The sequence below is a fragment of the Kogia breviceps genome, chromosome 4, assembly GCF_026419965.1.
Source record: "Kogia breviceps isolate mKogBre1 chromosome 4, mKogBre1 haplotype 1, whole genome shotgun sequence".
NCBI classification, from domain to species: Eukaryota; Metazoa; Chordata; class Mammalia; order Artiodactyla; family Physeteridae; genus Kogia; species Kogia breviceps.
The window spans coordinates 105914898-105931333 of NC_081313.1; the positions used below are offsets into that span (position 1 = coordinate 105914898).

The 16436-nt window shown below is 39.6% G+C and overlaps 2 protein-coding genes across 2 annotated transcripts in view; one reads left to right on the forward strand and one right to left on the reverse strand.

Moving 5' to 3' along the window:
* Positions 1–16436, forward strand: part of CCDC192 (coiled-coil domain containing 192) — a 225681-nt gene that overhangs the window by 202957 nt on the left and 6288 nt on the right. The gene's annotated exons all lie outside the window — the stretch shown is intronic.
* Positions 13773–14942, reverse strand: LOC136794005 (double homeobox protein B-like). Its single transcript, XM_067031011.1, is given in 4 exon segments — positions 13773–14109; positions 14339–14479; positions 14482–14552; positions 14866–14942. Coding segments are annotated over 4 exon segments (531 nt in total). The 3' UTR covers positions 13773–13867.

The following is a 16436-nucleotide window of genomic DNA, read 5'->3' on the forward strand; positions in this document are numbered from 1 at the left end:
TACACACCCACCACCTCAACCTCTCACCAAAAAGTTTTTGTCAGCAAACAATATCTAGCAGGAAATGTCACTGACCTGAGACGGTGTCTTCAGGCTGTTCTTCCAGGAGCCCCCTTTTAAAGCATAAACTGAACACCCTCATTAACAGCATATAACGATGGCTTATTAAGCTGTTTTCCTGTTATCTCCAGTGTGAACACGTTCCTGGGTTTAGGAAAAAGAGAAGTGATATTTTACTGTTTTTTTTAATTGAAGTATAGTTGATTTACAATGTTGTGTTAATTTCTGCTATACAGCAAAGTGATTCAATTATACATATATATACATTCTTTTAAAATTCTTTTCCATTATGGTTTATCACAGGATATTGAATATAGTTCCCTGTGCTATACGGTAGGACCCTGTTGTTAACTTTTTTAAGTGTGGTGCTTAAAGGTTATACCAAAGATCTTTTGAAACCTAAGTATCCCAGGAAGCCAAGGGCTTCTGCCTTTACAGAAACCACAGGAGAAAACTAGCTCCTAGGTAATGAAAATCTTGAAAGGGATGCGGGCAGTCAGTCTCTTGTCTTAAATGAGTTCCTTTTGGTGATAAGGAAGTATTCCTTGGAGCCATCATATCTGAGACACCCAGGATTGCTCCGGAGGAGGGACTCTCCACACTCTGTTTAGATTTTTGTAAGCAACTGAAATTTCTGCTATAGTTTTTCCTCTTCTGTTCAGCTCTCAATGAGCTCCAGATGCTTTCAGTGGGACTTTCTAAGGTTTGCTATGTGCTACCCTGTAACCAGGTTTACCTTCTACCACGGAAGAACCACAGCCAGCTGCAGATTGCCCCACCTGTTGACACCTTGCTACTTAGGTCAAGATAGTCTTTTAGATTTAACACTGATTTTTTAACACTGTGCTCTGCTTGTAGCCCTGATCAATACCAGGTTCCATCATCAAAAGTTAAACAGTCCAAACGCTCTCTCACGCTGTATTGACAGCTAGCCATGGTTGTTTAGCAGCAGAGGGAGTGTTCTGTTTTACACATGAACTTTCTAAGGACCGCATGATGCAAGGGCAAGATCGGTGTTTTTAGAGTCAAACAGATATAAACTTGAATCCCATTCAGTAATTTTCTTCTGTGACCTGGAGTAGTTCTGCAAAAGCAGATATTATGGTGCCTATGGTACAGATCAAGAAAATGAAGCCCAAAGAAGTTAAAGTAGGACACACAATGAGTAAATGGCCCAGGGAGAATTCAAATGCACATGCCTCTTTACCATATTTCCTTCAAAATTGGGTCTCTGCCTCATTGGGGCATGAATGTTCCACTTGTTTGGATTAATATCTGTTATAAACCTGCGTTTGCCTCTTTACTGTTGGCCTCCTTAGTAACGAAGTAGTTCTACATCTTGAGGCATCCTTGGCCACAAAAGGGAAAGAAAACATCGTGAATGCACTGGAAAAGAGATTTTCAGGTTCACTTCTAGCTAGACTGCTGCTTTCTGTTAGTAATGTGAGGGGGGGCAGATTTTTAAACCCATCTGTAGTTATTGTGGTTAAATCTGATGTGGAGATTAAGTCTATTTTGGAGAATTTTAAAACACATGACTTGAGACTCTCTGGAGAAAGAGAGGAAGGCGGCTTAGAAGAATTTTCTCCTGGACAACTCTGGAGATCTTAAGAGCTGTTAACAAGGATAGACCTTTTAGATTAGGATCTACTGTCAACTTTCTGGGACAAAACCAGACAAAATTGCGTAAAGACTAGACAGTTCTTCCAACCAGTGGCTCACTCATAATAGTACATGTGCTAGAGGGCAAAATGGAGTTAAGAGGCTTGGCAAGACACATCCTTCTTGACTGCTTACCCAAAAATTTGAGTTTGTTTTGACCTCTATCTGATGGTGTATTTGTATGAATGTGGATAGAGAATGGGAAAGAGGGGTAAGAAATTAAAATAATTGGAGGAGGGATAGAATTATGTATCTTGATAAATGTTCCCAATCCAAAATAACTGTTCCTTGGAAATTATAGCAGATATAATAAGTAGGAGGGAAGATTGATCTGGTGATAATGAATATAATGGAGGAAATGAGTTTCACATTTTTTCAGATCTGAAGAGCTGATTGGTTCAAGATGTTTATAATTGGAGAAACTCACATCCTCACTTAATAAATCTTGCCTTACAGAGCCAGAGATGGAAATTTCTTCTACCCTCTCTGTCCTCACTAGTACAGCTCTATAATTTCTTATCTGAAATTTGGGGGGTCAAATATGTTTCAGAATGCAGAATTTTTCAAACCTGAAAGGTAATTCCAACAGGGGCAGGGATAATATTCATACTCAAATATATTAATATTTACACTGAATGGGATGTATAAATACTATAAATAGCTTCCTATCAGTTCAGATCAGATTTTGCTGCCAGGTGAATTCAGATCAGATCAGGTGAGATTTTGCCACCAGGTGAGCTATGAAAAACTTTCATTTTCCAGAGCTTTTAGGATTTTGGAAATAGAACTATGGGATTGTGAAACTGTACAAATGAAAACTTCTACTTGACCATTCTGCTAAATAGAAACACCAAGTGATTTACAGGAAGATGGTGAACTTTGATTTGGGGAATGTGATTAGAAACAGTAGGTAGACATTAATAATGACATAGTTAACATTTATTGCACATGTGCCAGGCATTGTTCTAAGATTTCAACATGAATTAACCCACATAAGTCTCTTATAATTCTATGAGATACTGTGTTGATGTATTGATAGGCCTAGTTACAAATGAAGAAACTGAAGCACAGAAAGTTTAAGTAACCCTGCACAGCACACAGAGCAAATGATCAGAGGGGCCCTAATTTGAACACAGATTGCTCCCTTCTCTGAATATTAATACTACAGTTTTATATTCTACACAGAGAAGACGGTTCTTGTATATCATTCTATTCACAATCCTCTCACCTGTAGGAAACTTAGGGGTGTATTTTACATTTAAAGTTACTATTTCTCAAGACGCCTGCTTTCATCCTGAAATGTCTTTTGTATTAGGGCATTTGTACTTCTTTATCTTGAAAGTGAGTCAATTAACAGATTTATTGACACAAACAAGTTTACTGTGACTAATGTAAGAGGAATTGAGCATTTACATTTTTCCGTGAAGGTAGAGACTGATTTTTAGTCACTGTCTTATCCCTAAGGCCTATCTTAAAGGTTTATGTATAATAGGCACTTTGTTAGATGAATCAATGAGTTCAAATCTCCAAACCCCCCAAACCAAATGAATCCCACTCAGAAATGATAACTTGTATTATTCCATTTATTTACATTTTTCTCTTCATTGATGTTAATTCATTAGAATTTTTAATGTGATCAAAACTTTATGTTGATTGGTTTTTATATAAAAGCATAGCATGAATGGATGGGAGGTAAACCACTTTGCATTTGGTCGAACGTAAATACTATTTTAGCTGGGCTCCACTGACTCCTGGCCACGCTGATATGTATACGTATTTACAGTGTACATATGTACATGGAATGTGTGACACATCCAGATAGCATCAGGCCTCACACAAGCAGCACTTGGGAAATGGTGCTGCCTATCCAGTCTTACCACTCCAAATACTGGATTGCTACAGTCAGGTGCTTCCACCTGGTTTCCATGCCTGTCTCTGACATCTGAACAGTTTCTTGACTCAGAACTTTGTAAAGATGAAAGGATTGGGAGTGCCAGAAACCATCCTATAAGCCATACTATATACAGTTTTCTAAATTTACCTTGAGCAAACTGTTCAGTTTCTCCTATTAATTTTCAATCCTATTCATTAAGGAATTTGTGGATGAAAAAACAAAGCAATTCCTTCCTGGTCCTGGCCATATTTTGCACCACTGCCATGGCTGCACAGGATTCTCCTATGTCTTGCACTTTTCTAGTTTCAGACTTAAATGGTAGAATCACTTTTTTCAGGGCTTCTGTACTCACACAGAGAATTCTCAGTCTGTCTATCTGCAGTTGTTCAAAGTTCTCTCTCAAAGCACAAAGTTTATTTCATTGAGGTTCTATAGCAGATTCTACTTTGCTAGTGTATAGAACAGTGCTGGGACTTTAGAGAGTCAATTTTTTCCAAAGCATCCTCTGTAAAATTACACATAACTGCTCATTCTTATAGTTTTTCCCTCTGCTATGGTGCTGTGCTAGATCTCCCTCTCCCTCTCTCCTTCCTTCTCTCTCTTTGTCCCTCTGTACTTCTATCTATTCTGTACTGCAGGGGCCAGATGGGCTATCTTGACAGAGAGTGCAGCTTTCAGGTGGGGTAAGTCCAGCAAAGGACTTCCCATTGAATACTAGTCATTTACCCTATTTCTTCCTATGTCTGGATATTCTTCCTTCTCTGGATATTCTTGGACCACACAGACATATGCGTACACATGTAGAGATACAACACACGCCTGCACTCCTATACTATCCCTGCCAAGAGATGATAATTTGAAGATTTAAGCTGTCTTATTGGCTTTACAAACATTTATTAAACCAGCCATTAACATAGAATCATTTTTAAGAATTTATTTTTCAATTTTAATTGAAATTCTTCCTTGGCAACTTTCTTATTTCCCCCATATGGGAGACTCATATTTGTATGTAAATATGTAACTTTGTGGTGTATCATCAATAGGGTTCATAATTTCCAGGAAGTTGAAAAAATCTAAAGTATTACCCAAGTTATTTCTGCTCACCCTTTGGCTGTTTTTCTATAAGAAAGGATTGACAAGTAGTTTGGGGGGCTACTAATTAAGGAGGGAGATATTAAATAAGCCATTCACTCCTATCATTCATCTGCCAAAGCAGATTGAGTCATAATCACCATCATCGCTTCCAATTTCATGCAACAACATCTGGCACTTACCATGTACCCACTACTGAGGAATATAGGTGTAGAATGAGCTGTTATACCAGGTTTAAGAAACTTAAACACCAACTTTTAAACTAACAACGCATTAAGTCCCAAAATAGTTTAGAATATACGCCCAGAAGTCCAAAGTCCCTAATACAATCATAGAATCCTAGAGTCAGGAAAGTTTTTCATTGATTATATAGACTGACATTTTTGTTTTATAAATGAAGAGGCTGACACACAGAGAGGCTGATTTGTCCAAGATTTTAGGAAATTATTGCAGTGGCCACCCAAGTAGTATAGGCCCTGGGCCCTCCTTCCCTCCCTGTGCATCTTTTGGGAGCTGCCCTCTCTTTCCATGCCGAATCATAAAATTCACTTTTTGGCTTTTACACACTATTAATTTATCCAAGGGTATATTTTAGAATGTATGAATATATATTTTTTCTAGTCTGTGATGTATATAGTAGACATTTTAGAAATGTTGACATTCCTGGCATTAAACATCACTGTGTGCTAAAAAGTACATGCCACGAAAAAGATTTCTTATTTATTTAGATTTTAAAAGTCTCTTCAAATGAGAAACAAATATCAAATTTGGGGTTTTTGGGGGGGAGGGGTATTTTTATTTATTACTTGTTTATTTATTTATATTATTGGAGTACAGTTGCTTTACAATGTCATGTTAGTTTCTGCTGTACAGCAAAGTGAATCAGTTATACGTACACACATATCCCCTCTTTTTTAGCTTGCCTTCCCATTTAGGTCACCACAGAGCACTGAGTACAGTTCCCGGTGCTGTACAGCAGGCTCTCATTAGTTCTCTAGTTTATACATAGTAGAGTCTACATGTCAACCCCAGTCTCCCAGTTCATCTCACTGCCCCCCCCAACCTTGGTAACCTTAAGTTTGTTCTCTACATCTGTGACTATTTCTGTCCAAGCCAAATTTGAACCTAAACTAATTCTGCATGAGTTCTTTAGCCAAAAAATAATTAACTCAATTTCCCCAATATCAAAATGTCACTGTGAATAACTTCTTCATCTTTTTCAAAACCAATAAATTCCATCCAAAACAACCCGTTTCTTATTCTGCTAGAATTTTAATACTGGTGTGGCTATTACTAGATGTTTCCTATAAATCTGATTTTTATGATTTGCTTTATTTTAAGCTGTCTTCCAGACAATGATTATTTAACTTATTGGAATTCTTGCTAGGGAAATAGCTGCAATATGAAACTCATAATAATTGGGAAAGGTCTTTATTTCCTCATTATTCATTCATTCATTTGCTAGTCTGCCTCACTTCCTTTCACTTCTGTCAGAAAATCACTGTCATAAATTGTGTTGCTTTAAATGCATTACAATGTTATAAGCTTAAAAGTCAATTGTATAGCCCACCCACTGGTTCAGAGATGAGCTTTTTGTAATCAACTATGAGCCAGTGAGGGATATTTGCTGAGGCTTATGGGAAAGAAAATCCTCCTACTTTTCTATGTTGATACAGGTAGACGCTCTCTTTGACATTAGATAGAAGGAGGTTTATCCCTGGAAGACAGTGGCAATCATCTGGCTACCAGAATACTACCAGGCTTAGGAAGAAGCTGACATTATAAAGGAAAAGCACAGAGGCCAAAAGATCTCCAGTTACATTCCTGGGACTACTAGTTTAAGTCTTGCCTGAAACTAGTCCTATCTCAATACATTCCTTCTATTACATAAGTCAGTTAGAGTTGGGCTTTCAGGTTTTTTGCAACAAAAATAGTACTGAATGCCACACTACTATTGGCATTTTGTATAAAAATTTTATTCACTATGGTAGACACTATTAGTGACCTACACACATCAAAAGAAAAAACGAAAACACTATTCTTCTTCCTTCTTAATGGAATCCCAGTTTTATTAGTAATTTAGTTAGATAATGTGTTTCAAAGGTCCTCCCCACCCACCCTAAAATGTTAATGTTTATTAGTCTTAACCAATAATGGGGATTCTATTTCTGCGTCAAGGGCTGCTTTAGGAATGTGATATGATCATAGACAAAGACAAAAAGTAAGGTAAATCTGCTGTGGGCATCATGGAAGATTTCCTAACTCTTAAAAAGACAAGACTTTCCTTTGTCTTCCAACTTTTAGACAATGCCCTGTAAAGAACAGTCACCTTGCAAATAGGAGGGAGAAACAAGAGAATCCAGGAGAAGCCAACCTGGCTTCTGTGAGCCACAGAATGAGCTAACTTTGGAATTCCCCAGACTTCACCTTACGTGCGATAATAAACTCCCCATTGTCTAAGTTGCTGCGAGTCACATGTCCTGTTATTCCGAGCTGAAATCACCCTGACTGGTATATTCACAGATGATATTGATTCTTTGAAGCTAATCTCAAGTAAAAATCACCTTACGTGATTGACTAAATCCAATCTGAGTCTTTAAAAAAACAGAAACTTATGCAATTTTAGGCACACTTTCTCATTTGAAGGTTAAATTTAAGTGGTTTAAAGAATAGAAGTTACCAAATAATACATAATACAGATTAAATTTAAATAATTTCTATATCTTAAACCAGAGACAAAATGAGAACTTGGCCTGCTGAAAACAAACGTGTCACTAAGCATTTGTTTATCCAGGTGCTTAGAACCTAGAGACACTGGGAGGGTCATCTTGGAAAGTGGCCAGAACAAATGCCCACAAGTCTTAATGGTAATCCTGCTGCCAATTCCTAGGATTCCTGTTATCTTAGCATTTTTCTGATCAGAAATTAATAATAGATGAAAACAAAAAAGAATGAGACACCTGGCTTGTTATTTTATTCTTGTAAAGCCAGGAATATTCCATAATCAATTGAGAAGTGCTCAGAAAATGACCCCTATGGATATGTTGTGACCCCAGATCAGGAGGATATGCTATGGGCCAAGGCTTGCATGGATTTACATGAATACCTGACAGCAGAGGTGGAGAGGAGTGATGAAATTGGATATAAGGATTCTAGTGGCATCAGTCATAATAACAGAAACAAAACATAAAGATTTACTCTGCTTTGTTATGATTGCTAAACAAGTGCTTAGTAAAATGACATAAAGTAAGTGCTCTATAAATGTTCATTCTTTCCCCACTTCCCTTCCCCCCCTCCCCTCTTTTCCTTCTCTTACAAGTATGGAGGAGGGGGCTATGGAAAAAAGAAAAAAGTGAAATCATAGTTATGGAAGTTCTTTGACACCTCTAAAAATTATAAATATTATTTTTCCAAAGGTTATGTACAATACATCCAAAATATATACAAAATTTCCTAGTATCAGGATGGAAGCATTTTTCTAAGTTTCACTAGTCTCCTAGACAATTTTTTGTGCTTCTCTAAAGTGCCTTGGACTTAAGCCCAACCTGAAAATAACTCCTTTACCATTACCTTTGATCATGTTCTCAAGGCATATAATTTACATGACAGCGTAGGTGACTAACGAGAAAACATCTATGAATTTGCACGAAATATCAGAGGATTTCCTAAATAAAGAACAGCTTGTTTGAGTTCCCTCTTGGGGAATTTCTCCATCGCTTTTGAATTATCTTTTGTAATTTCAAGATGAAATTACATCTTGAAATTTCAAAAAAATAAAATCAAGCTGATAAAATTGGAATAGCATTCCACTGGGAGGAGGAATTGAAAGAATAATGCTCCACAGGCTGTCCTCAGGAACAGGGCATTTTTATGCTGTCAGTTTAACTTAACAGAGGCACGCCTGGTCCCCACCCATCCCTGAGTCAGGTACTGTTAACTGTTAATAACTTGGTATTGTCTAATTTCTGTGAAATTTAAACTAACACCAATTGCACAAAATAAAAATGAAAGAAAAAGTTAATTAAAATAAAGGTAGGTACAATTACTTGTATAGGAGGTACGACTTATAAACAGTATTTGTTTCTGTGAGTTATTCCTCTCAAGTGTACAAGGGCCTCCCTCCTTTGATATTTTCTTACCCATTTCAATTCTACTATTGCTTCTCATGCACTTAAACCACTTTTATGGTTCGTTCCCTAAAACGCACTTTTCACTTGGTCTCTTCTTAATCGGACCCTGTAGATTCCAACAATAAATGTCGAAGTGCTCGGGTGTACCACTCTAAAGCCCACATACGATTCACCTGATAAGCTGTCCCCAGCAGCTTGTTAGTTCCTTTTGGCCATAAAGGACTAAACCTGAGGGGCAAATAGTGGAGTTTGGAAAAGTCCTTGATAAAATAGTACCTCACAGAGATTTAAAAAAATAATTTTTGAATAAGAATTACAAGGCCACGGATGTGAAAGATGTTGCGGGAGCGTCTTGCCTGACCTCATGGGTATGGAGACAATTAGACAGAGTTAAGCATTATTTAGAGGTTTGAATCTACAGGACTTTGTGACAAGATGGATGGAAGAGGATGGGAGTAAAGGAGAAAGCTAAAGTAACTCTCAGGTTTCTGTCCTTAGCAAGTAGATGCATGGTGATGCCATTTTACTCAGCTAGGAAATACTGGAAGGAGATCAGTTTTGTACGTTAGATAATGAGTTCAGCTGGGGACATATTTTATCTGAGATGTTTATATCTCAAGAGAGGAGTCCAAGGTCCAGAGCTCATGTGTGACCTAGCGTTGTAAATTTGGGCATCATTTACACAAATAGACTACAACCATGGCCACAGGAGTAAATGAAATTATCTATAGAGAGAAAGAAGAAAGTTTAAGACCAGGAATGTAAGGATCTCCCTGCAGTAATTGCTCTGAGGAGGAGCCCACAAAATGAGACCAAAGGAGTATTCAGAAAGTTTGGAGGAAAACAGAGCATCATATTATAGAAGTCAAGGGAAGAGTGTTTTAAGGGGGGCTGTCAACAGTGGCAAGTGCTCAGAGGTCATTCAAGATGAACACTGAAGCAAGTCCATTGGATTCAGTGACATTAGTAACTTCAGCAAATCCTAGCTTAGTAATGTCATTAAACACAAAAGCTAGAGTGCTTTTAAGGGGTTAACATGAGGCAGATATGCAGAAAGGGAGTCACAGTACAGACAACCTTTCCAGAAGTTGTATCTGTGAAGGGTAATACGTGGTAGGGCAACAGCTGAAGAGGCTTCAAGTAGTTAAAAGATTTTATTTCCTTTCTAAGATGGTAGCAACTGAGTTACATTTAAATGCTAATTGCTTGGAGCCAGTAAAAAGTTAACATTTACAAGGAAGAGGGACTAACAATGGTATAAGATTCCATAGGATACAGGAGGGCCTAGAATCCAGACCTCTCTCCATATGGGAACTCTGAGTTTCCCTTAGTTGAAATCCAAGTCCCCTGGCTAAGCAGATTCTGGGCCTCCGATAATGGATAGATTTTTCTCATTACTCACCAGATATCACCTGGGGTGGCAGAGGATGAGGAATCTGATCAGAAATTGAGGGTGATCAGATACCAAGGATGGGAGATTCTTGCTAAAGTAACTTAGGAGGAGTTTTGCTACTACTGGACTCTTGAGGACAAGGTTCAAGGATGAGGTCTAGTCAAGAAAATGGCCCAGAGGAGCCTGACTAAAGTTTGGTCAAGGAGAGAGTCTTTGCCACTGCAGTATTTTTTTGCAATTTATTACACCTTATGCATAGATTCCTTAACTCCAGTCAAGAAGTACTGAGTCCAGACCTAGCACTGTATCTAGGGGACTGGAAAAATTCAACGGTGTCATCACAGTCACCCCAGGGCTAATCAATCAAAAGGAAGAAAATGAGGGGCAAGGTGAGAGGGAAGAAAGAGAGCTGTGTGTTGTGAAGCAGAGCTGTACAAGTCACTCAAAATTTTGCATAGGAAAATGATTGCACCCAAGGGTCCTGTTGTCACAGACATGTAATGGCAGTGTCAAGTCAGTGACACTAAAATGACTTCTACCTCCTCTCCACAAACCCCGTTCCCCTGAATAGTTTATACAAAGTCCTGGTCAACAAAAATGACGACTCCTTGATCCCATCTTTCTCCACAGCTAATTTTCATTAGCAAAAAAATAAACCTGCCAATACTATTATTACTACAGCATCATTTTATTTCTCAATGCCATACAACACCAGAAAGTATATTATCTTTTGAAAATTAACACAAAGTAAATTGGCATTCCTCATTTGATAAGGACTTAGGCTCATATAACCCCTGTGCACCCAGGAAGAAAAGCAGGAAAGTCTCACTGCTAGTCACTCTAGTGCAACACGTGGCTCAAATGATGGAAATCATCTTTTAGTCCTCCAAGTGACTTGAGTCCATACGGATTCACTTCAGTAGAATCCATATGGATTCCACTTCAGATAAGCACAGAAGTTGTCCTTCATCTATTGTCTCTTCTTTTTGTTCCTTTCTCCCAAACTCCTGGGTCTCCCGTTCCCTTGAATCTTCTGTTTCCCTACCAGAAGCCATATTTACCTTTCAGCCTCTGGCCAGGCTGTCAGTCATTGTGTTCATCCATTATTCTCTCCTGAGGAGCCAGACCTATGGGAGGGGACTTCAGGTCTGCTCATAGGAAGAGGTGAGAGAGATTCCAAAACACTTTTCTTCTGCTTAGATTGATTTCCTCTTGGCATAACTCAGGTGCACTGTTATGCTGACAATGCTCATGTGTCTTATCAAAGAACCCCTCTGTAGAACAGTCTGCTGTGATCTGAGACCCTGAAGTGGGTGAGAAGGAACCATGCCCCGAAAGGGAGTGATGGAGTAAGTTAACTTCTGCTGTCCTACCCTCACCCTAGTAAAACCTTTGCCCTACTGGTGTAGGTAGGAGGTGGAACACAGCACTACATTCTGCCCATCCAGCAATTTCTGGTCACTGGGTGTTTTCCCCCCTCCATCAGGTCCCAGCCTATATTCATTTTGTGGCACCATCTTTGAGACATCCTCACTTGCTTTCCCATACAAACAACTCTCCCTCACCTCCCAAGCTAGTGCCAAGGTATTCACATGTCTCTCTGTGACAATGTTTTTATCGGTTTTCTTGGACATATCACAACTCCAGCGAGCTCCAAGAAGAAAACCCTGGATTCAGACCTGCAGAGGGGATTCACTTGCTCCCTAGATGGCCATGGTGGCTGTTAAACACTTATGGAAGCTGGGGGTCACCATGCTTCCACCCCAAGGTTTGATCTCTCCCTTCCCTTCCCTTCCTGTGACTCACTCACTCCTCATGGGAAGGAAAAGAGAGACTCCTCTCCAGATCAGCTTTTGAGGATCCATCCATGCCCTGGGAAACAGAAGCAAAAACAAAAACTCCCAAACACTCACCATTTTCTCTGGGTATTCTGGAGATAATTTAGCCACGTTAGAACTGGCAAGATGAGATTTAAGGCAATTAGAGGAGGAGCAGGGCTGTGAGGGCCACGGAGGCATTGGGTCAGCTAGTTACACTTGCAGGCAGAGCCCTTTGGGGTAAACAGGCAGCGACACAGAGAGCACATCAGATGTGACCTCTCTCCTCTAGCTGTGCGCACGGCAGCCTTGTCAAGAAGGGGCTTGCCTGGGGGACTCCTGGCCTGCCTCTTAGGATTTCACCCAAAGCTTTGTTCGCCATGTCGACTGTAGGTCAGCAGAAATTCAGGTGCGAAAAGCAGCTGATCATCAGAATTACCCAGGGAGCTTCGTAAAAATATAGATTCCCAGACATCCTCCTAGATTCACCTGAGCAGAATTGCAGCCGTGAGGCCCTGGATTCTCCATATTGACAGGGCTTGCCAGATGCCAACTTGGAAAACCATTTGTTTTTTAAAGACATTTTTATTGCCAAGGTAAACCCAACGTATACCAAAATCTGTTTTAAGAATTTACCTTTTCAAAAGGGAGAAGACTGAGAATGAGAATGGTTATCCCAAGTTTTAGATTAATATATAATGTATTTATAGTAAGAGGAGAAATCTTATGGACATATATATATACAGATATGCAAATATATACAAAAAACTAAAAATGTGGAAATATTAGCATAATTAGACTATGTTCAGTGAGGATATGGTATTGCTATTATAATTTCCTTGTAATTTTTTGTATGTTTTAAATAGCCAAAGTAAAAATACACTTCCAAGGGAAGATTACTCAGTATTATGGATTTGTCCTAGTCCATTTAATCACTCCCTTAATGTGGATGCTGAGGTAGTATCTAGTTCACATTTTAAACCCTCGGAACTTTGGGGAAAAGCTCACTTCTATGAGCTCACATCATCAGGAAGTACAGCATCCCTTCATTTTCCACACAGTGAACTGATTTCAAATTTGCCCTCTCATGATGCCAGGAGGGAAAGAAGTTCTAATATGTCCCTCGGAGATCTGTTCTTGCCTGAGTTAGGTTACAGTTTGTGGATTTTCCAGACTGTGGAGGACGTGGTGATTACAGAGAGAAGGCCATATTCGTCAGTAATTTTATTTATTTTTTAAAAATTTTTATTATTTTATTTTATTTTATTTATATTATATATTTATATTTATTTATTTATTTATTTACTTACTTACTTACTTTTTCTGTAAGAATTCAGCAGACATGTCCACCACCTAGTGCCCATGGTGCTTCCAGAGGCAGTGTGGAGCTTGGAAACAATCCTTCACTTAGTGGAGTACAGAAGATAACCACTGCCCACAAGAAAAACAATCTCCTTGTTGGTTTACAAGTGGTTTTTCCTTTCCCCTGCCTTAGTTTTGCCCCTGACAGGAAGATTTCCTTATTCATTGTTCTTTAAATTGCTCTGATCTGCATCAGAAAAAAGGAGGCCTGGATCAGGTTCAGAATGCTATTTTCTTCCTCCTGAAGCCCAAGCCCTGGTGAGCTTTGCAGAGTGTTCAGAAGAGCCTGAAAATCCTGGAGGGTCCTCTTCCTGGGGATCAAGATTCAAAAAAGTTTGTACCTTTTACTGACAATCTGTGGATGGCAGGAGTTGACCTAAAGGCTTCTTGAGGTTTCTATATATTGCTGGTGCTGTTGGCTGAGGGCATGACTCTGTGTGCTGTGGCCACCAGTCTCTCAGTGGGTCCCTTTTTGAGGATCCCACTCTGCAATCAGAGCCTGGCAGCACTCATCCCACCACTGCAGAAAGTAAGATATGTCCACCTGGCCCACATCCTGTGGTGGTTGTTTTTTGTGCTCATCTTGAGGCTGAGAATAGTTTTCCAACTGCGGCAGTCCCACGTCAGTCTGTTCTTGGTGATCCTGGTATTCTTCTTGGTATTGGGGCCAGAAAGGATACTGAGTATCTGGGTCTCCTCCTATAGTCAGCAGTACTGGCACATAATTCCCAAGTGTTAGAGTAGAGGAAAGTTCTCTCCTCCCTGCACAGCCTGCATGGGCTGCCTCATGACACTTTGTCCTTGGATCACACAAGGGACAGAGGATACATGGGATGGGAGAAAGGTAGAAATGGTTGGTTCCTGCTGAAAGAACTGCAGGAAGGAAAATGATGAGATCTGCCTGGGAGAGTGCACAGGTCAATTTCACGCTGCAGAGCTGTCAGACCAGGTCTGCCATTTGGACCATCTACCAAGGAATTCACAGGCTCACTTCTGCTCTGCCCAGGGTACAGAGATCTTGGGTCCTGGAACCACATTTGAATTCTCGATTCTGGAATGCCTGTTTGGCTAGTGTTTTCCTGTTTGCAGTATCAAGGAATTGGTTCCCCCTGAAGGCTTGAACTAGAATGTTTGATTGAGATCTTGGGGTGGATGTCTGGTCTCATGTGGCTCCTTTTGGTAAGTATTCTTGAGTATAAGGCTGAGGCTGGTTCTGTCCATGGATTTGGTCTTCTCCTAAGGAGGAGCTGAACCCCAATTGTCTCTGTCTTGCTCTGTGGTTTTTAAACAAAATCTGAATCTTAAATTCTGGAATGCCAATTTCCTTGGCCATTTGTTTCCTGTTTGCTTTTTTAGGGTAAGGGTCATGTTCAAGCCATGCTTGCAGGATATTCTTTTGACTCTAGTTGTAAATAATCTTGCCTTACCAGGTTTCTTTTTGTAATAGTATGTCACTTGCAGTGCTGGTCAAATCCATCTTGGGAAGAGGTATCCAGATTCTGCAAAGATGAGTGGACAACTCGGAAAACCATTTTTATAGCTTATAGAATCTAAGCCATAGATCTAGAAGAGATCTATTCTAACTTTTCCACTTTTCTATTAAAAAAAATTAAACTCGGAAAAGTTAATTGCAATGTTGTACAACATAACAGCTTATTTTCTTTAAAAATTGCAGTAGTGAAAAATTTTGTTTGAAGAAAAAAATGTGCCTGATGAAAAAACTGAGGGACCAGCCTAGTGATATGCCAATTGAAACCTCTGGACTGATCACTGCCATGGTGATTTTGTATCATTTATGCACTTAACTTTCATTCATTTATTCACTTAACAAATGAGTATCTACTATGGGCCAAGGCTGTTTTAGGAACAGAGGATGCAGTAGTGAAGCTACTCTGCCCTCACCGAGCTTTTATTCTAGTGGAGAAGAGAGACTAGCAACAAGATAAAAATAAAATATAGAGTAGTCAGATGTAGCCTGTCAGTAAAACCAAAGCGGGAAACAGGGATTTGAAGTGTTCAGCAATGGGGGTTGGGTTGACATTTCAGACACGATGGCCAGGGAAGGCTTCATTATATGAAGGTGACTTTGGAGAGGAAAGATCTGAAGGAACTGAGGGAACTGGCCATGTGTAGATCAGGGGCACAATTATCAGGCAGAGGAAAGAGCAAATGCAAAGGCCCTGAGGTGGGAATATGCTGGGTCTGGTAGGAATAGTGAAGATGTTGGTGGGAATGTAGCAGGGTGAATGAGGAGAGGAGGGTACATAGGAGGTGTGTCAGCGAGGCCCAGGGGGGCTAGATCACACGGGTCTGTGTAAGCACTTGGGTTTTTAGTCTACATGAAATGAAAAACTATTGAAGAATTATTGTCTCACGGTGAGAGCATCCTGCCAGCACAGGAGTGACACTAGTGCTTAGTGAGTAGTGCTTTTCATTCTACCTGGTACCCAAACAAGTCCTCAAAGCATCCATATCAGCAGATCCCACATGCTGGCTCTGGGGACTGGCGCAGGAACAGCATCTGCTTGAGGCCAAGGAACTTGAAGCAACAAGTGCTTCCTACACAGTCTCTCTCGCTCCTTGCTTTTCCTAAGTGGTTTTTTTTTTTTTTTTTCATCAAGTGTTCTATAGGCTCTCTGATCCCTTTGCTCTCTGGAGAACTTCCCCATGTCATCAGGGCTACAGCCTTTCCATCAAGGTTTCAACTAAGTATACTGTCCTTCCAAAGCACTTATTAAAACAGACAGAGATTCACTTTGTTGTAAAGCAGAAACTAACACACCATTGTAAAGCAATTATACTCTAATAAAGATGTTAAAAAAAAAACAGGCAGATATTTTTAAGCTCTTAGGTATGGGACTGTTGGGCTGTTGCTGGGTGACAATGTCTATTTGCTCCAGTCTACAACTGCACCTCAAATTTTTCCTCTAAAACACAATCCTGTTATAAGACAGGTAATCATTATGATATGGGGAGTTTTGTGATACATATCAAAACTTCCTAGCAAATACCAGACTGTTTTTTAA